The sequence below is a fragment of the Oncorhynchus clarkii genome, chromosome 3 (genome assembly GCF_045791955.1).
Source record: "Oncorhynchus clarkii lewisi isolate Uvic-CL-2024 chromosome 3, UVic_Ocla_1.0, whole genome shotgun sequence".
Classification (NCBI taxonomy): domain Eukaryota; kingdom Metazoa; phylum Chordata; class Actinopteri; order Salmoniformes; family Salmonidae; genus Oncorhynchus; species Oncorhynchus clarkii.
In genome coordinates this window covers 21192903-21219979 of record NC_092149.1, presented here as the reverse complement: position 1 = coordinate 21219979, position 27077 = coordinate 21192903, and the positions used below count along the sequence as shown (strand labels likewise).

General features: G+C 41.2%; 1 protein-coding gene across 1 annotated transcript; it reads right to left on the bottom strand.

Annotated features, from left to right (window-relative positions):
* Positions 1–5332: 5332 nt before the first annotated feature.
* On the bottom strand, positions 5333–26056 carry LOC139405816 (single-minded homolog 1-A-like). Its single transcript, XM_071148252.1, has 11 exons — positions 25882–26056; positions 20157–20239; positions 19244–19333; positions 19002–19110; positions 18808–18893; positions 18270–18469; positions 17920–18026; positions 15459–15606; positions 7089–7254; positions 6424–6850; positions 5333–6087 (listed from the first exon to the last, which is right to left on the bottom strand). The coding sequence occupies exons 1-11, from the start codon at positions 26054–26056 to the stop codon at positions 5333–5335; spliced, it is 2346 nt and encodes a 781-aa protein (XP_071004353.1).
* Between the last annotated feature and the right edge of the window lie 1021 nt (positions 26057–27077).

Genomic DNA, 27077 nt, shown 5'->3' with positions numbered 1-27077 from the left:
TTTTGCTTCCATGGAAAGTGACAAATGATGTTTGATATCCCTCTTGCTATGTCTCTTTAGTACTGTTGTCACAAGTTTTTATGTGTTTTGAAATGGATGGTGATATATTATATTTTTTAATGTCTAGGCTAGCACTTGATGACATTATCCAAGTCACATGACCGATCATGACCTGTCACATAAATAAGGAAGTGATTGCATTTACAGTTGAAATTGGAAGTTTACATACACCTTAGCCAAACAAATTTGAAGTCAGTTTTTCACAAGTCCTGACATTTAATGAGAGTAAAAATTCCCTGTCTTAGGTCAGTTAGGATCACCACTTTATTTTAAGAATGTGAAATGTCAGAATAATAGCAGAGAGAAATATTTATTTCAGCTTCTATTTCATTCATCACATTCCCAGTGGGTCAGAAGTTTACATACACTCAATTAGTATTTGGTAGCATTGCCTTTAAATTGTTTAACTTGGGTCAAACGTTTCGGGTAGCCTTCCACAAGCTTCCCACAATAAGTTGGGTGAATTTTGGCCAATTTCTCCTGACAGAGCTGGTGTAACTGAGTCAGGTTTGTAGACCTCCTTGCACACACACACTTTTTCAGTTCTGCCCACAAGTTTTCTATTGGATTGAGGTCAGGGCTTTGTGATGGCCACTCCAATACCTTGACTTTGTTCTCCTTAAGCCATTTTTCCACAACTTCAGAAGTATGCTTGGGGTCATTGTCCATTTGGAAGACCCATTTGTGAACAAACTTTAACTTCCTGACTGATGTCTTGAGATTGTGCTTCAATATATCTACATAATTTTCCATCCTCATGAAGCCTTCTATTTTGTGAAGTGCACCAGTCCCTCCTGCAGCAATGCACCCCCACAACATGATGCTGCCACCCCTGTGCTTCACGTTTGGGATGGTGTTCTTCGGCTTGCAAGCCTCCCCCTTTTTCCTCCAAACATAACGATGGTTTGACATAACCTGAAAGGCCGCTCAGCCACTACTCCAAAACCGCCATAAAAAAGCCAGACTATGGTTTGCAACTGCACATGAGAACAAAGATTGTAATTTTTGGAGAAATGTCCTCTGGTCTGATGAAACAAAAATATAACTGTTTGGCCAGTAGTCTACTAGTTAAGTTAAGGTTTAGTAGGTTGTATTCTACTAGTACAGTATGTAATTTGCTCTATTTTGTCGCTTTTTTTATGTAACACACGCACACAGATGTTCTTGCAGTTATATTCTGAACTCTGCCCCTCTCATCTCTCTCCTCTCCTCTCCAGTTAAGACAGAGCCTGTAAACAACAGTGAGACTGACTACCACAGAAGGCAGCACTGGATAGCCATGCAGGCAAAGATAACAGCAAACACAGTTTCAGCCTCTCATTTCTCCCTTTGAAACAGAGCCTCGGGTCCTCCTGAGTGGCACAGCGGTCTAAGGCACTGCATCACAATGCTAGAGGCGTTACTACAGTCCCGGGTTAATTCCCGGGCTGTGCCGCAACCGGCTGTGGCCGGGAATCCCATAGGACGGTGCACAATTGGCCCAGTGTTGTCCAAGTTAGGGGAGGGTTTGGCCGGTGGGGCTTTACTTGGCTCATCCGCGCTCTAGCGACTCCTTGTGGCGGGCCGGGTGCCTGCAGGCTGACAACCGTAGCCAGTTGAATGGTGTTTCCTCACATTAGTGCGACTGGCTTCAGGGTTAATCTGGCGGGTGTTAAGGAGTGCGGTTAGGCAGGTCACGCAGGACTCCACTGTCTCCTCTCCCGAGCCAGTTGGATAGTTGCAGCAATGAGACAAGATCAAAAATTGGGGAGAAAATAGGGTAAAATAGAAAAAATAAGAGTCTAACACATATGCATACTCACATACAGTATGTTACAAAATATGCTTTTTACCATGATCCTACAAATCATCTTTTATGCAGTGATGGTGAAATGGACAAACAATCAAAATTACCATGCAGTCTGTTGTATTGTGCTTTCTGTACAATCTTTTGAAAGATTGTGGATTGTCCTAGATTAAATTCTCTGAAGGTTGAGGAAGGGATCCAGCAGGTTTGTCCTACAGGAAAGTGGGCCCAAAAATCATACGGAATATCCAGCATGACTTCCTATACAAGATTTTCTGCAGGATTTTTTACATGCAGGATTCCCATAGGGGATAAAACATTTTTTTCGATCACTAGGACTTTTTGGTAATTTAGATTCCAATGCACTTGTTTTCTTTCCTCAATTTTTTTTTGTGTATTCTGACATTTCAGAATAAATCTTATTATGTTAATAAGTATTTATAAACAATGGTTTATAAATCAGCTCTCTAGCTTGCCTATCAACCTATGTTCCTTTGTATGAACTTGTGATAAAAAAAATAAGTCCAATACCATGACAAATATCTCCTTCCTTCTGGTCCTAGCTGAGGAAGTAAAGTGACGAACAACAAGAACAAGAACAAGACTAACAACAAGAAGAAGAACCACCACCACCTGTGGGATTAAATGGTCTTAACGTTCTTGTAATATCTATGACAGACAGAGGCACAGGGATGGGGAAAGTGATGCAGTGCTGGAGCCTGAGCTGTCTAGGGTTGAAACGACTGTAGCAAACACCCAGTAAACATCCATCAGACAGTAGAGAGAGGGGGAGGAGAGAGGAAGAGAGAAAGAGAGAGAGAGAGAGAGAGAGAGAGAGAGAGAGAGAGAGAGAGAGAGAGAGAGAGAGAGAGAGAAAAAAGAGAGAGGAAGCTCCTCATCACTGACCTCTCTAGACCCACAAATCTTCTCGCTTAATTGGAGATCGTCCCGTATCGATTTTCATCCGTCTCTTTATTTGCCGTAGCAGCCACACATAACCAGGGGACATTTATTGTGCTTCTCACTGCTAAAATGTCCCATCTCTGAAACGCTATTAAATTGAATCATTGCAGAAAATGGTTTACGTAAACATAGTAAACATACCACAGTTTTGGGGTGTCTTTTTTAAAGTCTTTTAAAAAAGAAATTGCAGTTCACTTCAGTCTTTTTTGTGTATTATTAGCTAGTCAGAATGCAATACTTTTATTTTTATGGGTAAATATAACAGTAAATATACAGTTTCATGTTGTCTAATAGATTTTTTTTTCTTAAATGTTTTTCAACAACTATAGCCAATATAAGTTAATTATTGCATTTACACTCAAATGCTTACAGTAGCCTACAATATAAATCACCCGTCAATTATGAGTCATTTGTTCTTTGCAAAAAGTGTTATGTTTATTTAATTTTTTCATAGAATTTGTTTAAATCAAAACACACTCATATGCAAGCAGACTGTTTTGATTGCAACTATACTTCAAAATCCTAAATAAACATTCACTAAATAAATACAACTTTTCCCCTGTGCTTCAAAGTGGTGTCTTTTTCTGAGCATATTTACATCATAAATAACTTTGGAGAAGCACAATTCAGAAAACTAACAAATCCAAACGTATAAATATAAGAGATATGGTAACCACATTTACAATAGAATCCAAGGGAACGTTTGAAATGTGTCACACTGCCTACAAAACAGTATAATAAACATGATATGAAGGTTGTCACAAGCGTTAGTGAAAGGTAATGCAAGCATTAGCATGATCAGATGTGATGAGGATTTAGGCTGTCTAAACGAATACCCAACTGGTTGGATTGCATATTGCTGCATGTATCATGACTTTGTGAAAACATCTCGTGAATTGTCATATAACTCATTATTATGGTACTAATAACTAACGTCATGTTGGTACAAGCGTTGCCATGGCATCATTCTGTAGTATTAGACAGAAAGTGACCTTACCGCTCTCCTAAACACTACTAGTCAATCAACCGCAGCAGACACAACCTCTCCATTTCACCTCTCTTGATTTTTCCTTCATCTCATCAAATGTTCAATAAACAATGAGCATCTCTTTCCCCTTGTTTACCCTTGTTGACAATTTAACACGACATGCTTCGGAGATACACACATGCTCAACCTTATAAGTATGCTAACTCCCACCTCAGCCATGTTAGCATGCTAGCTCTCACGTCAGCCTTGTTAGCATGCTAATTCTCATGTCAGCCGTGTTAACATGCTAACTCTCACGTCAGCCGAGTTAGCATGCTAACTCTCGAGTCATCCGAGTTAGCATGCTAACTCTCGAGTCAGCCTTGTTAGCATGCTAACTCCCACATCAGCTTTGTTAACATGCTAACTCCCACCTCAGTGTTTACCTTGTAAGCATGCTAAATTCCCCCTCAGCGTTTACCACTACACCTGGCTAATAAGACAATCCACGTCATCATATTGACCCTTAGCCTCTCAGTAATCACACCTCAATAAGGTTGTTCATTAGAGGTTGTATATAATGTTGTTATCCTCACTGAGGTGACAGACCAAAGCACTAATAACTGTTGTTATACACACCAACAAGACATTTAGCCCAAGTAAAGCCTGCTATCTGACAGTCCAGGTGAACTGCTGTATGTCTCAATGTAAATGTAGACATATGTACCATCTCTTGCATGTATCCCTTAGATCCCCCCTTTGCTTTCTCTGAAAGTGTGGGTACACTTCCCTTAATCCATAGCTTACCTACTGGGGAGAACATAGATAGAATGAATTTGCATAATCATTGATGTCTGTGAATTGTTTTTGTGTCATTTTTGCTTCATCTCTATACTGCACACCTTTAATCATAGCTACTGGAAGTAGGGGTGCTGAGGGTGCTGCAGTACCCCCTGAATTATTAGCGCAAAAGTACTGCCCTGGGCCTTTACTAGTCCTGTATTAGCAGACAGATATAGCCGTCTGTAGCACGGACAAAAAATATATCAATTTAACCAGGTCTAGTTGACTTTAACTCTAGAGTTGTGCTGTGATAAGGGGATTCTGACCACCAACACTAAAAAGTGCACTAACGTTGAACCCTTCCCGGTTAACTCAAAACATATCCACAACCCTATCTTCAACCCTAGGGATGAGGTTCCCACAATGAAACTCCATTTCTGACAGTGCAAATGGAATAACGTAGCTCTGTAAAAACTCAAAGAAAAGGAAACACAAGAAGTAGGATAGGAAAAACATATTTTTGCTGGCTAAAATGCAGATGAGGCAGTTGAAGCTGGGCTATAGCATGGAGATTCCATGGATCTACAGTTTCTTCTTCATGTGTTTTAGTGAGCACCCGAAATGTCAGCCTATTCCCTATGTAGTGCATTACTTTTGACCAGAGCCCTATGCAGGCTTTGGTCAAAAGTAGCGTGCAGGGAAATGGCACCCTATTCCCTTATGTAGGGAATAGGCTGACATTTTAGACTTTAGTATTATTGGACAAGCAGGCGTTAGCTGCCGTTGGTGATGATGACGGAGGTCCCCTTGTGTCCCGGCCCCTGCTCTGCCTGCATGCGCAGGTGTGAAGTCACGTCGTAGTGGGTGGAGCCAGCGGAGGAACAGAAGTCCCTGAGGCTCTCGGGGTCATATAGGTGCTCCAGAGCGTAGCCTGTCAGGGAGTAGGTAGCAGCTTGCTTGTCCAGATAAGGCCTCCCCATTTGGGTTTGGGGGTGGGAAGGGTAGAGGGCCGGGGCAGGGGTAGGGGAGGAGGATGTGCAGGGGCCTGGACGGCCAAGCTGGTGGTAGGGGGGCTGGGAGAGAGGGGACAGGTCTGACTGTCCTGCCTGCTGGAGGTAGTTTTTGGGCTTGGGGAGGTAGTGGTCAGACCCTGGGCTGCTGAGCCTGGAGAGAGGGGCAGGGCTTGATCCGGGGCTGATCACCTGACCCAGTTGACCCAGGCCACGGCACAACACACTCTGTAGCACCCCCTGGGGGTAATCGGTGGTGAAGCAGGGGCCGGGGCCCTTCGGGAGGCCGTTGGCAGGCCCTAGAGGAGTGTCAGGGCCTGGGTGGAGCTTGCTGCGGTGCTGCAGACGATTCTCCTCCTCCTTGATCATCTGCTGCGTGGCTCGGATCAGGGTCTCGATCTTGCTCGGCTCCTGGGGGCTGGCCCGGAAGTAGTCTGCGTGGTAACGGTCCCCAGAGTCGCTGGCGGAGCCCCCGTCTGGCGAGCTGACCACACTGTCCTGGTCCCATTGGCCACAGTCTGTAGAGGGAGGGACAGGACACTGATCTTAGAGCCAACAGGAAGCTATATCCAGGGCTAAGCAGAGTTAGCAGCATGTTATCTTCCGTGTTAAAACTAACCTGTATTTTGCTGCTGACCTCTTCCATGTCACCATTGCAAAGAGGTTATAACCACAAGATTTTTTCCTGGTTAAATAAAGGTTAAATAAAGCAGAGGTGGGAGATCTGAAGTGTGAGCAGGTTTTTGTACCAACCCGAATCAAATCTGTGTGTCTTTGAGCCTGCAACAGTGGAGTTCACCCATCTCCAGCCTCCTACAGTAATACAAGCTAAAGGGCCAGGGATAGGGACTTACTATGCAGACTGTGGATGGATGTGATGTGGGGCACGCTGCTCTCATATCCCTCTCCATTCTCCAGGGATGAGGTCTTGACCAGGGGCAGCACAGAGCGGGCAGCTCCCCACCACGCCTCTCTCCCACCCTGGGGAGCACCCAGGAAGTACCTCCCTGCCTCACAGCGGCCCCGCTCGCACGTCTGCTTGTGGCCGTGTGTGTCGAGGTGGGAGTGGCTGTCGCTGGGGGTGTGGTGGTGGTGTTGCTCCTCAGTGATTGGGAGGCTGTAGCAAAGGGGACGTGGCTCGGAGAACTGCCTGTAGGCACAGGAGGTGCCAAGCCCCTCCCCCTGCTCCAGCAGCTGAGGGGAAGCGGAGTCTGTGAGGGGAGATCCTGCCCAAGGGCTATCCTGGTCCGACTCTGAACGCTCGGCCTGGAAACCAGCATACTGCAGAGACAGAGAGAAAGGGAGAGTGCGCGAGAGAGAGGGAGAGAGCACGAGAGAGAGACAGGGCGAGAGAGAGGAGAAATATGAGTCATTACCTAGGTAATCAAGAAGTGATACATCAGGTATAAACCACCTCTCATCACTGATAGATCATGCAGTATCCTGGTTCAAATAGAGAGAGTTGCCTCTGTGTAGGATGTGTACAGGACCAGTGCTTAATGTTCCTATAGAGCCTCACCTGGGTGTAGGGGGAGAGTCGAGCCTTGGCCTTGGCTCGGGACACTCTGCTCTTGGGTGCTCTGCGGTTCTCAGTGAGGCTGGTGGGAGCACTGCTGAAGGGGACGGAGGGCTTGGTGTCTGTCACCTGGTCCAAAGACAGCTGGAGTCCTTTATACTCAGTATCCCTGCAGAAACATACACATACAGTATGTACTGTAGATCATGTAGATCATAGGTGTCCAACCCTGTTCCTGGAGAGCTACCTTCCTGTAGGTTTTCTCTCCAACTTCTCTCCATGTTTCTCTTGTAGAGAGGCACAGACAGCAGACTGACCCCAGAGAGAGGATGTCTGAGGCAGGGGAGAGACATGGAAAGAGTGAGTGAGTGAGTGAGTGAGTGAGTGAGTGAGTGAGTGAGTGAGTGAGTGAGTGAGTGAGAGCGGGGTAGAGAGGCTTTTGGAAGGACTTGTTTCTCCATCAGGATTGTAACAAGGCCTTTAACAAACATACAACAGAGGGGAGGCTGTCCGTTCAAATACACATGCGATTAAGGGCTAAACCAAGCCCTCAGGCTAAACCAAGCCCACGGGCTAAACCAAGCCCACGGGCTAAACCAAGCCCACGGGATAAACCAAGCCCATGGGCTAAACCAAGCCCACAGGCTAAACCAAGCCCACAGGAACACCATGCCAGGAGACAGTACATGGAAATGGGAATTGATTTCTCTGTTAAGCAGGGGTGGACTGACCAGCTGGCATTTCAGGCAAATGCCAGATGGGCTGGTACATAAGCATTATCTGGCTAATAATGTGCCATCAAGGGGGAAAATGGGCAGGTGTAGGGGCCTCAAGGAAGAAAATGGGCCAGTGTGTTAGAAATGCCAGGGCCGATTTCAGGTCCCAGTCCTCCCCGTATGGATTCTGTTCACTATGATGAATCAAGTTGGAGAAGATGGATGGAAAAATCTGGACATGGTTTACTCTGGCCAAACACTGATCCATCCTCCACACACACACACATAAACAAACACACATACCCCAAGCATGTGCACATGCTCACTTGCACACAGACACATTTACAGGTACATGCACATACACACACACACACACACACACACACACACACACACACACACACACACACACACACACACACACACACACACACACACACACACATACACACACACAATCTTTGATGTCTAAATCACACACAATCACAATCAAGAAGTACACGTTCCATACAAACACCATTAAAAACATACAGAATAGTATTCTCATAGGATCAGGTCAGGTCACGCATTTCAGTGCATGACAGACACACCAACTCCTTTATGTGATAAAGTGTTCGTGTCTCTCTGTAAACACAGAGTATTGCCTAAGAAAGGTCAGGGATCACAGTGACAGGCTCTGGTCAATAGGAAGGGACGAAAGGTGGAAGGGTTATCAGTACTAGCCAATAGGACGAGGCAGATGGGTTATCAGTAATAGTACACATAGAGGCAGTTCAACCAGAGGTGAACTCCTGTGTTCCCTACTAGCTGTGTGTTAATCAGTGTAGACTAGTACACCTCTACCTGCTACTGTGTGAATCACCCACCACTGCCTCTGATAACAACAGTGAGAAAGGGGCTGTGATAGTTATCTGATGAACTGACTAAATCCCATGCCCCTCTCTCAGAAATTTAGGGGAAACAATGAATTTATTATTATCATTATTATTTAGTCTCAGACAGGACAGGAACACTCAGTGGATGACATTGTATTGTTATCTCTCTCTCTGCTAATGAACTGAGTTACAATGAATTCACTGACTGACTGATGCTATTCTCACAGATACGTTAAGGCAAAAAAACACATTGTCTCATTACAGCTTAATGTCTCACACGATAAAACATCTCAACAAGATCACAAGACGGTACTAATTGACTGTACAGTATGTGATTCAATAAAAATAAAACAATTGTTAAAAAAAAAAAGATCACATGGGGGGGAATGAAAAATCTCCATCCACAAATTCTAAACTCCCTAATTTCTCACCAAGCTGGCAGCCATAAACACTCGTCATCTTTATGGCCTATCAATTAAAACCTCATAAACACCGTTATGGATTTGAGGGGGGGGGGTAGTCTGCGGCTGTGCATGTCGAGTCATTTCCTTCTTCTCTCCTCTGTACGGAGAAGCCTCTTCTGCCTCCTCTGGTTAATGGAGTGTTTTATGGGCCTAATTAATCTACTGAAACACTTTTACATCTGCAGCAATACACGTTACACACAGCAGCACACCAGGAAATAGGCTAAATGTCTCATCCTAGAAGGCAGTGGCACCGTTTCCACAGACCTAACCGGAAGGTTACAGATGTTACAGATGTAGGATCTTAATTTGAGCCAGTTTGCAACAGCAGGAAAATAATCCTGCAGAAACAGGAAATGTGAATTATTATGTGGAATATAATTATAAGATTTCTAAGTGGAAATTACAAACTTCAGAAGCCCTTTTAAACCTCAAATGCATGACAAGTTATACATTTCCTGCATTGTAGGAAAGTTCTCCTGCAACATGGTGATCAAATTAAGATTCTACATCTGTACTGAGCCAATACTAACACACAGAACCAATAGAGCTTGACTCAGACTATATCTATATATTTATATATATCTGGACTGTTTGCGCATGGCGAGTGAAAAGAGGTTTGAACGTTATGGAGACCTGTCCAGTGGAAAACTGGGTTGAAGCAAATTGTGTTGTTTATCAGTGCTCATGCAGGATGGAGGCCCACACTTAGCTCAATACCACTGGCTGAGAAAGACAGTCCACCAGATCTGGGTTCAAACTGTATTCGTTTTCTTTCTAATACTTAAGCTTGACTGGATTGAGGTTTGCCAAGGCCAATAGAGACAATGGAATATTGCCAACAGTGAAACCACTTCTATCTGACACCTCAAGCCAGGTTGACTCAACCAAACAAATTAAAACTATAAGGAAGAAAAAAAATACTTTGTGAACCCATGTCTGACTGAGACAGTTGACACAGTCTGCAGACAGACAGATGGACATGTTGTTCATTCCACAGACACCTTGCCAACTGACTTTCCCTTCCTGGGTGAGGGTTCCAAAGGTAACAGCCAAGTCCATAGCCATGAATAAGATTTTGTAAACCTGATAACTCAATGAGTTAGGTTTGACACCCACGCTACTCAGCACAATAACTATAATACACACAGACACCCACACTACTCAACACAATAACTGTACTACACACAGACATCCACACTACTCAACACGATAATTATACTACACACAGACATCCACAATACTCAACACAATAACTATAATACACACAGACACCCACACTACTCAACACAATAACTATAATACACAAAGACACCCACACTACTCAACACAATAACTATACTACACACAGACACCCACACTACTCCACACAATAACTATAATACACACAGACACCCACACTACTCAGCACAATAACTATAATACACACAGACACCCACACTACTCCACACAATAACTAATCTAGACACAGACACCCACACTACTCAACACAATAACTATTCTACACACAGACACCCACGCTACTCAGCACAATAACTATAATACACAAAGACACCCACACTACTACACAATAACTATACTACACACAGACACCCACGCTACTCAGCACAATAACTATAATACACACAGACACCCACACTACTCAACACAATAACTATTCTACACACAGACACCCACGCTACTCAGCACAATAACTATAATACACACAGACACCCACACTACTCAACACAATAACTATACTACACACAGACACCCACGCTACTCAGCACAATAACTATAATACACAAAGACACCCACACTACTCAACACAATAACTATACTACACACAGACACCCACGCTACTCAGCACAATAACTATAATACACAAAGACACCCACACTACTACACAATAACTATACTACACACAGACACACACACTACTCAACACAATAACTATACTACACACAGACATCCACACTACTCAACACAATAACTAATCTAGACACAGACACCCAGACTACTCAACACAATAACTATTCTACACACAGACATCCACACTACTCAACACAATAACTATACTACACACAGACACCCACACTACTCCAGACAATAACTAATCTAGACACAGACACCCACACTACTCAACACAATAACTATTCTACACACAGACACCCACGCTACTCAGCACAATAACTATAATACACACAGACACCCACACTACTCAACACAATAACTATACTACACACAGACATCCACACTACTCAACACGATAATTATACTACACACAGACATCCACAATACTCAACACAATAACTATAATACACACAGACACCCACACTACTCAACACAATAACTATACTACACACAGACACCCACACTACTCCACACAATAACTAATCTAGACACAGACACCCACAATACTCAACACAATAACTATTCTACACACAGACACCCACGCTACTCAGCACAATAACTATAATACACACAGACACCCACACTACTCAACACAATAACTATACTACACACAGACACCCACGCTACTCAGCACAATAACTATAATACACAAAGACACCCACACTACTCAACACAATAACTATACTACACACAGACACCCACGCTACTCAGCACAATAACTATAATACACAAAGACACCCACACTACTCAACACAATAACTATACTACACACAGACACCCACGCTACTCAGCACAATAACTATAATACAATAAGACACCCACACTACTACACAATAACTATACTACACACAGACACACACACTACTCAACACAATAACTATAATACACACAGACATCCACACTACTCAACACAATAACTATACTACACACAGACACCCACACTACTCAACACAATAACTATTCTACACACAGACATCCACACTACTCAACACAATAACTATAATACACACAGACACCCACACTACTCCACACAATAACTAATCTAGACACAGACACCCACAATACTCCACACAATAACTAATCTAGACACAGACACCCAGACTACTCAACACAATAACTATTCTACACACAGACATCCACACTACTCAACACAATAACTAATCTAGACACAGACATCCACACTACTCAACACAATAACTATTCTACACACAGACACCCACACTACTCAACACAATAACTATACTACACACAGACATCCACAATACTCAACACAATAACTATAATACACACAGACATCCACACTACTCAACACAATAACTATAATACACACAGACACCCACACTACTCAACACAATAACTAATCTAGACACAGACACCCACACTACTCAACACAATAACTATTCTACACACAGACACCCACGCTACTCAGCACAATAACTATAATACACACAGACATCCACACTACTACACAATAACTATACTACACACAGACACCCACACTACTCAACACAATAACTATACTACACACAGACATCCACAATACTCAACACAATAACTATAATACACACAGACACCCACACTACTCAACACAATAACTATACTACACACAGACACCCACGCTACTCAGCACAATAACTATACTACACACAGACACCCACACTACTCAACACAATAACTATACTACACACAGACATCCACACTACTCAACACAATAACTATTCTACACACAGACACCCACGCTACTCAACACAATAACTATAATACACACAGACACCCACACTACTCAACACAATAACTATAATACACACAGACACCCACGCTACTCAGCACAATAACTATAATACACACAGACACCCACACTACTCAACACAATAACTAATCTAGACACAGACACCCACACTACTCAACACAATAACTATAATACACACAGACACCCACACTACTCCACACAATAACTAATCTAGACACAGACACCCACACTACTCAACACAATAACTATTCTACACACAGACATCCACACTACTACACAATAACTATAATACACACAGACACCCACACTACTCAAAACAATAACTATAATACACACAGACACCCACACTACTCCACACAATAACTAATCTAGACACAGACATCCACACTACTCAACACAATAACTAATCTAGACACAGACACCCACACTACTCAACACAATAACTATAATACACACAGACACCCACACTACTCCACACAATAACTAATCTAGACACAGACACCCACACTACTCCACACAATAACTAATCTAGACACAGACACCCACACTACTCAACACAATAACTATTCTACACACAGACACCCACACTACTCAACACAATATCTATAATACACACAGACACCCACGCTACTCAGCACAATAACTATAATACACACAGACACCCACACTACTCAACACAATAACTATAATACACACAGACACCCACACTACTCAACACAATAACTAATCTAGACACAGACACCCACACTACTCAACACAATAACTATAATACACACAGACACCCACACTACTCCACACAATAACTAATCTAGACACAGACACCCACACTACTCCACACAATAACTATTCTACACACAGACACCCACACTACTCAACACAATAACTATAATACACACAGACACCCACACTACTCAACACAATAACTATACTAGACACAGACACCCACACTACTCAACACAATAACTATAATACACACAGACACCCACACTACTCCACACAATAACTATAATACACACAGACACCCACACTACTCCACACAATAACTAATCTAGACACAGACACCCACACTACTACACAATAACTATTCTACACACAGACACCCACACTACTCAACACAATAACTAATCTAGACACAGACACCCACGCTACTCAGCACAATAACTATAATACACAAAGACACCCACACTACTCAACACAATAACTATAATACACACAGACACCCACACTACTCAACACAATAACTAATCTAGACACAGACACCCACACTACTCAACACAATAACTATAATACACACAGACACCCACACTACTCAACACAATAACTATTCTACACACAGACACCCACACTACTCAACACAATAACTATTCTACACACAGACACCCACGCTACTCAGCACAATAACTATAATACACACAGACACCCAGACTACTCAACACAATAACTATTCTACACACAGACATCCACACTACTACACAATAGCTATTCTACACACAGACATCCACACTACTACACAATAACGATCCTACACACAGACATCCACACTAATACACAATAACTATTCTACACACAGACATCCACACTACTACACAATAACTATTCTACACACAGACATCCACACTACTACACAATAACTTTTCTTCACACAGACATCCACACTACTACACAATAACTATTCTACACACAGACATCCACACATCATAACTATTCTACACACAGACATCCACACATCATAACTATTCTACACACAGACATCCACACTACTACACAATAACTATTCTACAGCAGAAGAAAGTGACCGTAAACAACTTTCAGTTTTTCAAGAAAATATAATTCTAATTGAAAACAGTAATAGAACGCTGCAGTCTTCCTGTCAGCTACTGTAAACTCTCACCCTATTAGACAGAGAAATCTAACAGAACATTTCATCCTAACATCTACAGAAAAAACAAAAACAAAAAACACAGTCGACAGGCTTTGATGAGACGAAAATACACAATTTCGTTCCACTATAAATGAGCTTAACAAATAAAAAGTCATTTTTACAATCCTGTCAAAACTTACCTTCAACAAACTCCTCATCCACTACACTTAAGTCATTTAAGCAAATTAACAAAAAAAAGTGTAATGTTTCTTATTAACCTCAAAATAAATATATTTCTTATTAACCTCTCGTTAATTGCTTTGCAGTGATGGCTTGTGTAAACCTCGATAATACTCAATATCTTATCAGAGAGGGAAACGACAACAAAGCTGAGCTACAAAGAAGTCTGTGTGTGTGTGTGGTGCTGTGTAAAAATCCGAACAGGCTCAAGCCTGGCCTGACCCTCCCAGAGCCAGGAATCACATCAGACCAAACAAATCAAGGACAGATGTGACTGCTGATGTCTCTCTGCGGTGCCATGCCTCCTGATAGAAGATATAACCATCCACTGAAGAAACACCAGACACCCTAGACCTACAGCACCATTCTTTCCACTGACAGTACTACAGACTTATTGGTGTTGTACAGACAAACCAAAAGGGGTAGGCTATACACACTGTGGGACTAGCACACATATTATGACCCACTGATGTAGTGTTGGGCCTGTATGTCATCCACCAAGGATCACATAAGAAACAACGGTTGTACAATGTCTTTCATGTGTTGTCCTCTGGGGTTTTGCTGAGGTACCTACGTGAGGACGTAGTTGACACTGACGATACAGTGGGGTCTGGAGGAACGGCTGTTGTGTACGATGGTGGCATAGCTCTGGACCCAAACCCAGCCACCCTGCTTAGCCAGGAACCTATAGTACTTAGTGGTCACTTGGCCTTTCACCAGCACTGGGGACACAGACAGACAGACAGACAGACAGACAGACAGAGACACAGAGACACAGAGACAAAGAGACAAAGAGACAAAGAGAGGGAGATACAGAGACAAAGAGAGGGAGACACAGGGACAAAGAGAGGGAGACATAGACAAAGAGAGGGAGAGAGACAGAGACAAAGAGAGGGAGACAGAGACAAAGAGAAGGAAACACAGAGGCAAAGAGAGGGGGAGAGAGAGAGACAGAGAGACAGAGAGGCAGAGACAAAGAGAAGGAGACAGAGACAAAGAGAGGGGTAGAGAGAGACAGAGACACAGAGACAAAGAGAGGGAGACACAGAGACAAAGAGAGGGAGACAGAGACAAAGAGAGGGGGAGAGAGAGAGACAGAGACACAGAGACAAAGAGAGAGAGATAAATAGAGGGAGACAGAGACAAAGAGATGGGGAGAGAGAGAGTTAGAGGGAAACTGAAATTCTTGTTTATATCATTGTTTAAAATAATGAAGCATTAATTATTGGTAATGTATAACATAACATATGATTGTAGTGCAACATGGATGTTGTTCAAAGTGGAACAGGTTATTATAATTACGCTGTCATATACACAAAATATATTAGAACTGATAAAACATAATTAAAAATATATATGTTTTATTTGTCAGATAATAATTTAGACTCTGGCGACGTGAAACCATAATATCAATCAGATAGTTCATAAAGCAATACAGGCACTTTGTTTCAGGTGATGTAAGCTATTATTAAAGTACAATTACAGTGCATCCAGAAAGTATTCAGACCCCTCGACTTTTTTCACATTTTGTTACGTTACATCCTTATTCTAAAATTGATTAAATAAAATAAAAATCACAATACCCCATAATGACAAAGTGAAAACAGGTTTTTAGATATTTTTGGGGGCGAATGTATTCAAAATAAGAAAGAGAAATACCTTATTTACATGAGAATTCAGACCCTTTGCTATGAGACTGTCACGTGTGCTCCCTCTCTGGCATCTAGGTCATCGTTATACAACTTGATTGGAGTCCACTTGTGGTAAATTCAACTGATTGGAAATGATTTGGAAAGGCACACACACACCTGTCTATATAAAGTCCCACAGTAGCAGCATTGAAGGTCCCCAAGAACAGAGTGGCCTCCATCATTCTTAAATGGAAGAAGTTTGGAACCACCAAGACTCTTTCTGAGCTGGCCGCCCGGGAAAAACTGAGCAATCGGGGGAAAAGGGCCTTGGTCGGGGAGGTCACTAAGAACATGATGGTCACTCTGACAGAGCTCCAGAGTTTCTCTGTGGAGATGGGAGATCCTTCCAGAAGGACAACCATCTCTGCAGCACTCCACCAACCAAGCCTTTATGGTAGAGTGACCAGGCAGATGCCACTACTCAGTCAAAGGCACATGACAGCCCACTTAGAGTTTGGCAAAAGACACCTAAAGACTCTCAGACTATGAGAAATAAGATTCTCTGGTCTGATGAAACCAAGATTGAACTCTTTGTCCTGAATGCCAAGCATCACTTCTGGAGGAAACCTGGCACCATTGCTACAGTGAAGAATGGTGGTGGCAGCATCATGCTGTAGGAAAGTTCTTCAGGGACTGGGAGACTAGTCAGGCTGGAGGGAAAGATGAACGGAGCAAAGTACAGAGAGATCCTTGATGAAAACCTGCTCCAGATCACTCAGGACTTCAGACTGGGGTGAAGGTTCACCTTCCAACAGGACAACAACCCTAAGCACACAGCCAAGACAACGCAGGAGTGGCTTTGGGACATGTCTCTGAATGTCCTCGAACATCTCTGGAGAGGCCTGAAAATATCTGTGCAGCAACGCTCCTCATCCAACCTGACAGAGCTTGAGAGGAACTGCAGAGAAGAATGGGAGAAACTCCACAAATAAAGGTGTGCCAAGCTGGTAACGTCATACCCCAGAAGACTTGAGGCTGTAATCGCTGCCAAAAGTGCTGCAACAGAGTACTGAGTAAAGTATCTGAATACTTACGTAAATATGATATCAGTTTTTTTTTTTATACATTTGCAAATGTCTAAAAACCTCTTTTTGCTATGTCATTATGGGGTATTGTGTGTAGTTTGATGGGGGGGGGATTTGGAAAAAGTCAGGGGTGTGAATACTTTCCGAATGCACTGTAATTACATTATATATATGTATAACATTCAGCACTGACAGTGGTGTTAGTTTTGTCTATTGTATTACTATTGCCACTACACTGTTAATATATCACAGATAGAAAATACTAGTTCTGAGGACTGGGAGATAGTAACTGTAGGAGAGCAAAACAAACCTAACTCACACAAGTGGTGTGCACATCTCAGGTGGAAGGAGTCACAGCTATGGACATGGTGATAGAGGGTCTTCTCTATAAGATCCTGGGGCTCATAGCCTGTCAGCTCAGCTACCCTGGGACACAGACAATATTAAATACACTCAGAATTACTGATACATGTGCATACAGAATGTACCCAATTTCCGCATCTTCCTCATTATTTCAGATGTGTATGACTACTCATGCATCTATGTAGTGTTTATGAAGACGTTATGAATTCTCTACAATGCCGTTAGAAGTTGTTTCAAGTGGAGCCTTAGGTATTTGGGACCACTAAGCTTCTCCAGTGTGTGAGTTGGGTTAAATACTCTATTTACCTGGAGTCGAGAAAGATGAGCTTCATATCCAGGCTGGCTCTGAACATGAACATGTTGCTGTGTAGTTTGATTTCAGTGACAGCGCTAGGGGGTAGAGAGTGGCCCACCGCCACCAAGCCCACGTTCTGATAGCAGCCATCAAATGGAGACATGTCCAGGCTGTACTGACGGATCTTTAGGTACCCGCTGCAGTGGATCACCTGACAGAATTGTACACACAAATATGCATGTAGGCCTACAATACATAAGAATACACATATGGAAATATGTATTCAACCAGTTTAGAGCTATTGCAAGAGAGTTGTGTTATTATGGACTGCATGTCAATGGAGAGTTTCTAGCAGGGCTAAAACTACATTTTGATGGATTTTTCAAAAACCAACTGCAGTTTGCCAGAAAAGTTGAAAATATAGGCTTAATTTATAAAGATGATGTGCAAACTATCAAGAATTCGGTCACACAAGCAGTACAAACTGGAATGACTGACTATAAAATCTAACAACTTCGACATAGAGAAAGATGGCACCAACAGGCTTACCTTGTATCCACCACATGTCAGACCAGCATTTCTTTTCGCGAGGACGCATTTCATTCTCAAAAAGAATGAACGTTCCATTTCATATTCTTCAAAGACAGAGAGAAAACGCAATCAAAGACGACCATATAATGTAAATACCACGACACATGATTCAGTGCTCATTCAGTCACCATAGCACACACAGGCTACCATACCTTGGACAAAGTGCGAGTGGCAGGGTTGGTGAGCTGTCAGCACGGCTGTCATTTCGTCGTGGTCAGCGGGGTGGATGTACTCGTAAATACTATTTCCCGTCAGCTCTACCTGTTAAAATACACCTTTAGTCCTTGTTTTCAAGGAACGTAAAACATAGGACTATAGGCTATGTCTACCGTAGCACAAAGCACAATGATCGATTTAAATCTAATGCAAAATAAAGCAATCAGTAGCAGCCTACCTGTGATAAGCCCAAATGGACCGATGCTGTTTCAGATATGTACATTATTTTCCCGTCCGGAGCAACCACAAAAATGAACCCGTCCAATGTCTGAAAAGTAAATGTAATGTACATATTAATTAGGTCCAAAGTGGACAAAATGTGCATAGACTTTTGCCTTGCTAGGCCTACATATTAATGCTACTATACAGGTTATTAGATCATTTAATTGATCATATTAATAATCAATCAATCTGTTGTCAATGCAAAATAAGGAAAATATCGGATACACGTCTATGACAGCATCGTAGCATAGTGTTTTTTATTGGTTGACTGTATCAAAAAGGTTGTTGCCAATTAGCATAATAATAATAATAACACAATTTACTTAATGTATCCAAATTATTTATATTGAAATGATTAATTATCTCGAACTTATCAATAGCAAAACACTAATAATGTCTGCATACTTAATATCATTATGATCATTATTATAGTCTAGCAATTCGACTATACTAGGCCATGGTGCTCTTGCTGTGTTGCATTTAGTGTTGTTACGATCATGTAGGAACGAACCCTTGTAACTAGAGACGCTTGGAGGAGAGAAGAGAGGCGCAGCGCGTGACTATGAATGCGTTGAAGATATTTCCAGATTTATATCCACAAGAATGAGAGCAGCAGGAGGCGTTGTGAGGAAGAAAATCACTCTCCTTTTAAAACATGGATAACGGGCGACAACTGCTGCTGTCACGTGAGATAATGATAATAATAATAATAATAATACAATAAAAAGTAAATCATGCATACAGAATTTACAATAATAAAAACTTGTTTTCCATTCGACATTTAAAAAAAACATTTCTATTATATTCCAAAGATAAAAATGGCGTTCATAATTCAAATAAGTCTGCACCTGTAGTATATGTGATCCCACCTGTAACAGATGTGATCCCAGCTCTCGTCCAACATTATCCAGAGATCTGGTCCGACTCACGTGGCCCCAGGACTCTCCCAGCCCTGCAACACACATGGGAAAATAAGTGAATATCAGTGAGTATTTTAGAATGAATGTACATAAGTTAAGTTATAATTAAAGCGACATAATAATACTCATCATCATAATAACCAAACATGACAATAATAAGCTTACATAGGCCCAATATCCTTATAGAGAGGATGCCTTTGAGATGCAGACATTTTCGACGTAATTGTGTGAATGTAATAATATGGCTATCAGCGTTACAATCAATAATGATATCATAATAATATTCACACTTGAAATAAATATAATATTTGGGTCTATATTTAAAAACCTAATATTATTCGTTCAATTGAGCACACCTGAATTCACAGCGAACGAAAATATTTTCGCAATGAATGGACTGTAAACAGGTTGGCAAGACATTGGACGTGCAAATCTCCTCCACCGCACACCCGAAGGAACCAACTAAACTCGATAAAGCAAATAAGAGTTGGTGTCCCCGGTAAACCACCACGCAATCCCGATTGAAATGCAAATTCTATACGAAAACAAACACGCGCCAGTGCAAAGATCACAACAACGACAGAAACATTTCGCATTTTGATATTAACCAAAAATGCACTTCACGTTTACACAACGGAAACAAACAAATAACTCCTTAACCACAACTCAAATATGCAGCCTCTTCACTACAGGAGCTGGACCATTCAGCATCATATGGAACATCATATATTATTCAATAGACAATGATTACATCTAAATCTCTTAACTTTTAGCATTTCATATCATTCTAATGAATGACTAGGGACGTTTTTTTGTGTGTCAATCCGTCACGTTTTAATATAATTGCAATCAAGCAGGGCCATAGGTGGGTTTCCACTAGGTACCAAAGCCACAAAGTCAAAATTGGCTGTATTGTAAAAATGTATGACATTATTATTTATTTTTTTTGGTCTTAATTTAAGGTTAGGGTTAGGCATAGGTTAGCAGTGTGGTTAAGATTAGGGTTAGATTTAAAATCAATTGAAAATAAAATTTTACAAATAGGCTGTGGTAACCAGTCCCACCCCATAGCTGGGACTGTATGTTCCTCTCCGCGCCGTGGTAATCTGTGTGGAAGCTCGAGCTGGGGCCTTTAGGTTCTCGCACTTGACCTACCGCAGGGAATTAGGCTCTCTTCGACATCAACGCGCGCTTATGATAATCACTAAATTGGGCATTACATTCAGAAATAGGATCTAAAGATACTCCTGCGACATGAAGTGGTCCAAGCTGAACAAAAGTAGGCCTACATTTCAAACAAAAGAGGCGTTAGTGACGACTCAAAGATTAGTCTGGAGAGCCCTGTCCTGAAAGAGTGTTCTATTGCTCGCATGCAGGGTTAGACAATTGTATTCGTCTCCTATAAAATTGCAGTTGGAAAAGCTCCCAGTTTCTCTGAGCTCAATTTGTTATTTTGCTCACGTGCGGGTCCACAACAGATTTAGATCATTATTTACATGGGCCTCAGCTCTTAGAAGAAGCATAATACGTTTTGTAGGCCTACACACAAATATATCGTATTCCATTAATTGTGCAGGTTTCAACGACGTATAAGAATATAAAAAGCTTTAACATTATTCCAAGAAATGGGATAGACCTAATAATGTCCTATATTGGAATTAGGATTCTAATATTGCATATTTGCGTCAGCAACTCCTGACAAGCCAGACACATTGTTTGCTGTTATGGTTATCTATTGTCGAAACATTTTGTTGAACCAAATAAAATGTGAGGTGGCCCAAATACGCATTGTATGTCTGTTTGTGCTTTCGATTAATCTAACAGCGGCGGAAGACTTCAGCAAAACAAACGCATCAACACGTCTCTCCCGCTCTCTCTCTGATGTGACTTGTAATTCAACACCGTGGGACAACATAGGGTGGAGCAAAGGTTATTGGCCGCTCGCTGTCAATAACGGCCATAAAACACTCTCACCTCTATACATTGTCATATAATATTTTACTGGCGAATACTCAGAACATTTTCTTTGCAATAAACGCGGTCACTTTCCGGGCCTAATTCGACATTGTGTTATGTGCTTCAATGCGATTTGCTTTGCAGCAGTGTGTGTGTTTGGACAGCCTTTTAAAACAGCAGAGGCTATTTAATGAGGAAAGCACATGGCTCCCAAAACGGATCGTAAAACGCATCAGTGACAGGACCCTCCTAAACTGAGTATACAGAAGATTCCCCCATACAGCCACTATCCCTTCCTCCCTGTGAGACTGTAGCTTAAATTATTCATCAGTTTATTTTACCATATGCTAGTGTTGGGAAAACGACCGCATGCTTTGTTTCCTTATCAAGTGTGGAAACGGTGAGCTGTAGCCTAATAAAATCCTGGAACGGTGATAAAAAACGAATTAAGCATAGTCCTGACATAATTTCCTCATCATTCCATTCACACAGACAAACGGTGACTGAAATGAGCTTCTGGTGAGAATGGGTGTACATAGGCTACTAACGCTAGATAGACTATTTCTGGTTTACATTTTTTTCTACACTCGTCTTTTATTAATATTAAATAGTAGGCGGGCCTATCTATAAGAAGCTTAAATTGATAGCCTATGATAGCCTATAGCCTACACTGTAACGCAAAACTCACATTTGAGGTATTATCAACAGTAAAAAAATAAATAAAAAAATAAAAAAAATAAACGTATCTTTGGAGCGCCAAAAACCTTTTCACCACTAGTGGGTGCATGGTAGGCTTATTGTTGTTTCTGGCTCATTAACATATTTTGAGGCGTGCCTTGTAAGAGGCTATATTTGTTGCACCTGTGAATGCTGTACCAATTTAACTTCTATGGTTATCATGGCTCATAAATTTAAAATGTGTAGGGGACAGATTGGAGTGGCCCGATTTTGGTGATTTTCACTAGATGTAATCGAAAGCAGGGTCCTTTGGAGAAAGGATTGTTGACATATATTTTACATTTGTATGATTGAGAAATAATTCATTGAAGTTGGAATATATGACAGGCCTCTTTTAAGACGCCATAATGTTTTATCTGTAGGTGCTACAAATAAAAGATTGGTGTATTTACCGCTTGCTCGGTGATATCAGCTATATTTGTCTTCTAAAAATGTACAACATAAATATATAATATTGAAAAATATAAAACATGAACATTGAAAATATAGGCTACCATTTTGGATTTGGCTAATTTCTCTAAATATGGCTGAACATAATATACTCTACAGGCTATCAAAGTTCCAGAGTGGGATCTCTGCTACTTTTAGAGTAATTTGTAAGTATTATCAATGAGGGAATGTGAAAATGGATTCAAAATGGTTGCCCTCTGCTGGTGATTTGCAGGATGAGCAATGATGCAAGTTAAAGGAGGGTTGTGATTGGTTACATTGCCTACTTCGTAAATTTCTCTGTATAAAATGGTCCATAAATTTAAAACTAGCAGAGATCCCACTCTGAAACTTTGATATGCCTGTAGAGTAGGTAGACCTATATTATGTTAAACCATAGGCCTATATTGAAAAAAAAATAGCCAAATCCAATTTTTCAATTGTTATAAATTAATGTGAGAAAACTGTTATTTTTATTTATTTAACCAGGCAAGTCAGTTAAGAACAAATTCTTATTTTCAATGACGGCCTGGGAACAGTGGGTTAACTGCCTGTTCAGGGGCAGAACGACAGATTTGTACCTTGTCAGCTCGGGGGTTTGAACTCGCAACCTTCCGGTTACTAGTCCAACGCTCTAACCACTAGGCTACCCTGCCGCCCCATATTGAAATCAAAATACTCCTAATATCACAGAGCAAGCAGTAAAGCTTCATGTGAAACCAATTTTTGTTTTGCAGCACCTACAGATGAAACATTATAGAGTATTAAAGGGTAAGACAAAAATGTCACAAATATTCGAAATTCAAGTCTTTATTTCTCAATTATCCTTTAATATACAAATGTCAAATATATGTCAACAATTCTTCCTCCCAAGGACCATTCTATGGATTCAATTTCGTGAAAATCCCCAAAATCATGGTATTTTTTTGTTTTTAGTTCGTGAGGAATCCCCCAATACAAAGTAGGTTTATAGTGTAAATCAGATAGGTGGACCTTGGACAACTCAGTAAAACACTGATGAAGATCCAATTAACAATAGACAAGATATGACACTTGTCACAACAACGTCAAAACAACCAATCGCGTGTGCTTATATAATTAGTCAATTAGACTTTAGATGACATATGTTTAGTAGGCCTATTACCTGCAGTGTTCCACTTCTTATACTGACTGCATTAACATTATTGATAGGCTAATATCTACGTGTACGCCATAGACGCTCGTGCATGCGATGAATCGTTGATCACCTGCAACGTCATACATAGGTTAGGCCTATAGGCCTAAAAACAACATTCGACACATAGGGGGAATCGATCTTAAGCAAAATCCACAATCCATATACTCTCGTGCGTTTTTGTTGTTGTGTGTGTGTCTTAACAGCCTAAGCTTGAGAAGTCATTCTTGAGAAGTCGCTTCTCTTCTTTGCCTCAGTGTCACAAGGCCCCCCCATATGTTCGTAAGGATCAGACCGCTAGTCGCCCGGGCGACGCTAATTGGCGCGGCTCTGTAGCGGTCACGCAGAACAGGGGCCCGTTGAGACCGCGGGGAGAAGGTGGCAAATGACGGCTAATCGTCTTCCAGGGGCATCATGGTCGCCTGACTCTGAAAGGGGACTACACGTGTATAAATGTAAAAAGACACGCACAGTGTATTCTTCACAGACAAAGAGGTGTGTACAACGGTCCATTTATGCGCGCACACTACTTATTTCACAGGACATTGTGTGCATAAAGTTGCCATCTTTAGGCTACTTAGGCATAAATCAAGTTTGTTTTGGAAAAATATTATGGTAGATTCTGATTGAATAAATTCCAATGAAAAACATTTCTTAGTCCTAGTTAATAATATTGACACAATTTCATGGCCATAATTCGAAAGTCCCACAAAAGTTACCTTAAGTCGTATTGCATTTTGACCATCTCTCCGATTGCCTATTTTTGACTATATATAACCAACTAATATATAAAACTATTCCATATATCAGTATGGGAAATAACAGGTAAATAACAGTATTCCCTTCACGTGCAACAGTGGCGAGATTATTGAATGAAATGTAATTGGGCCTAACGAGTTATGTTGTGCAACATATAGCTTAATTTAGATTCATGTAGGCCTATACCTGTCCCATACGTAAACACAATAATTACTGTAGTCTTATTGATTCCCCAATGATTCGTGTAAATGAGGAGAAGTGGCAGCACAAGCGTTTTGCAGAATGAGAGCGGAATTAAAACGTTAATAACATGACATGATTCATCATTGTAAGACATCATTATAATATAACACATGCATATCAGTGTATAGATAAGGCAAAGTCATTTGATAACATGTGGCAACATTTGGAATGATTATTTTCATTATTATCCTTGCATAAGAACATGAATATCTAGCATCAAAACAAAACAACCAAAAGCATATTTGTGACACAAATAGAATATTAAACACACCAATAACACTTATGATAACATCAATATAAACGTTGGTTGTTATAATAGCCTAATAATAATAATCATACTATACATTTAATATAATATATATATAATAACCTTACCTTCAGGAAAAACAATTCTCATTTTCAAGTAACTTGTTGTGAGTCGAATAATTGAAGCTTTATCAAGTTGAGACGTGATGGCAGAAGGTAAAGGCAACAGCTTGGCCAGCTCATAGAATTCACTATTTTCCTTTTCCCGTCGAGTCCGGGCAGCATTTTTCGATTTTTCTTTCATTTTCGAATAATTATATTTTCCACGACCTGGGCGTGATTTCACCAAACAATACAAGTCTGTCAATATACAGATCTCAATTCTAGATCATTTTACTGATTTGACTCCCATGCATTCTGTTTAATGCGCTGGCTCTTCAAAAACACGAACTGTATTTCTCTGGCGCGGATACCTTGTGTGGTTGGTCAAGTTAACACCGTAGCTGCTCGGTTCTCCTTCCTGACTAAATCCAGAAATAAAAGATGAACATTCCCATGTTACTTCCAGGATAGATTAAGCTGGCGAAGAAGGATCTGAGTATCCTGTTTATTATGAGGAGTAATCGCCCATAGCGTCAGATTCACTGTACATGACGTCCGCTTGGGCCCAACATCTCTTTGAGGAGTTCAGGTCCTTCACACCGTTTCCGAATACATCATGTCCCTCTGAAAAAAATCATAATAATATGCGCGAATACATTAACACTATTAACCTAATACTGATGTAAAATTGTAATTTGCACACTGAACGTGCACCAGATAGGCCTATGTAAAATGTGAACATCACACTTGTGGCGACCATTGATTGCAATGCACATTACACACCAATTAGGTTGGTTTACTAAACTTGAGTAATTAGCATAGAGACAGAGTGCCAATAAGCACAATCTCATTTTAGTGGTCCTTAAATGACTGTATCTTTGTTTCAAGGCAGTATCAGATACAGTATTGGAAACATGCTAGATTATCAACCTACCTCGGAGCGTCGATACAACCAAACCCAACTTTTTTTTCCAGAAGTCCGCAGCAATGTTTCCTCTTCTCACTTCTGTTCTCATGTCCTAGTTTCTCCAAAAATCCTCAGTAGAACTTCAACTACGACAGCAGAGGCACACTAGACTTCCATCTAGGGTTGCGAGTGTATCAAAAGTCGTTTTTCAAACCCTCCTCTGTTTTTAACACGATCTCCCTATTTCTCCTGTAGAATCCGAGAACGGCCCACCCCCGCGTTTTTACCAGCCAGCCTGTCCCTCATTGGGCAGTAA

Excerpts from the sequence above, each read along its gene's own strand:
- LOC139405816 (XM_071148252.1), bottom strand. The coding sequence starts at position 26,056 with ATGAAAGAAAAATCGAAAAATGCTGCCCGGACTCGACGGGAAAAGGAA. Across the intron at positions 18,894-19,001 it reads CCACTCGCACTTTGTCCAAG|AATATGAAATGGAACGTTCA; the intron begins GTATGGTAGCCT and ends CTGTCTTTGAAG. Across the intron at positions 7,255-15,458 it reads AGTGTCAACTACGTCCTCAC|GGATACTGAGTATAAAGGAC; the intron begins GTAGGTACCTCA and ends ATGTTTCTGCAG.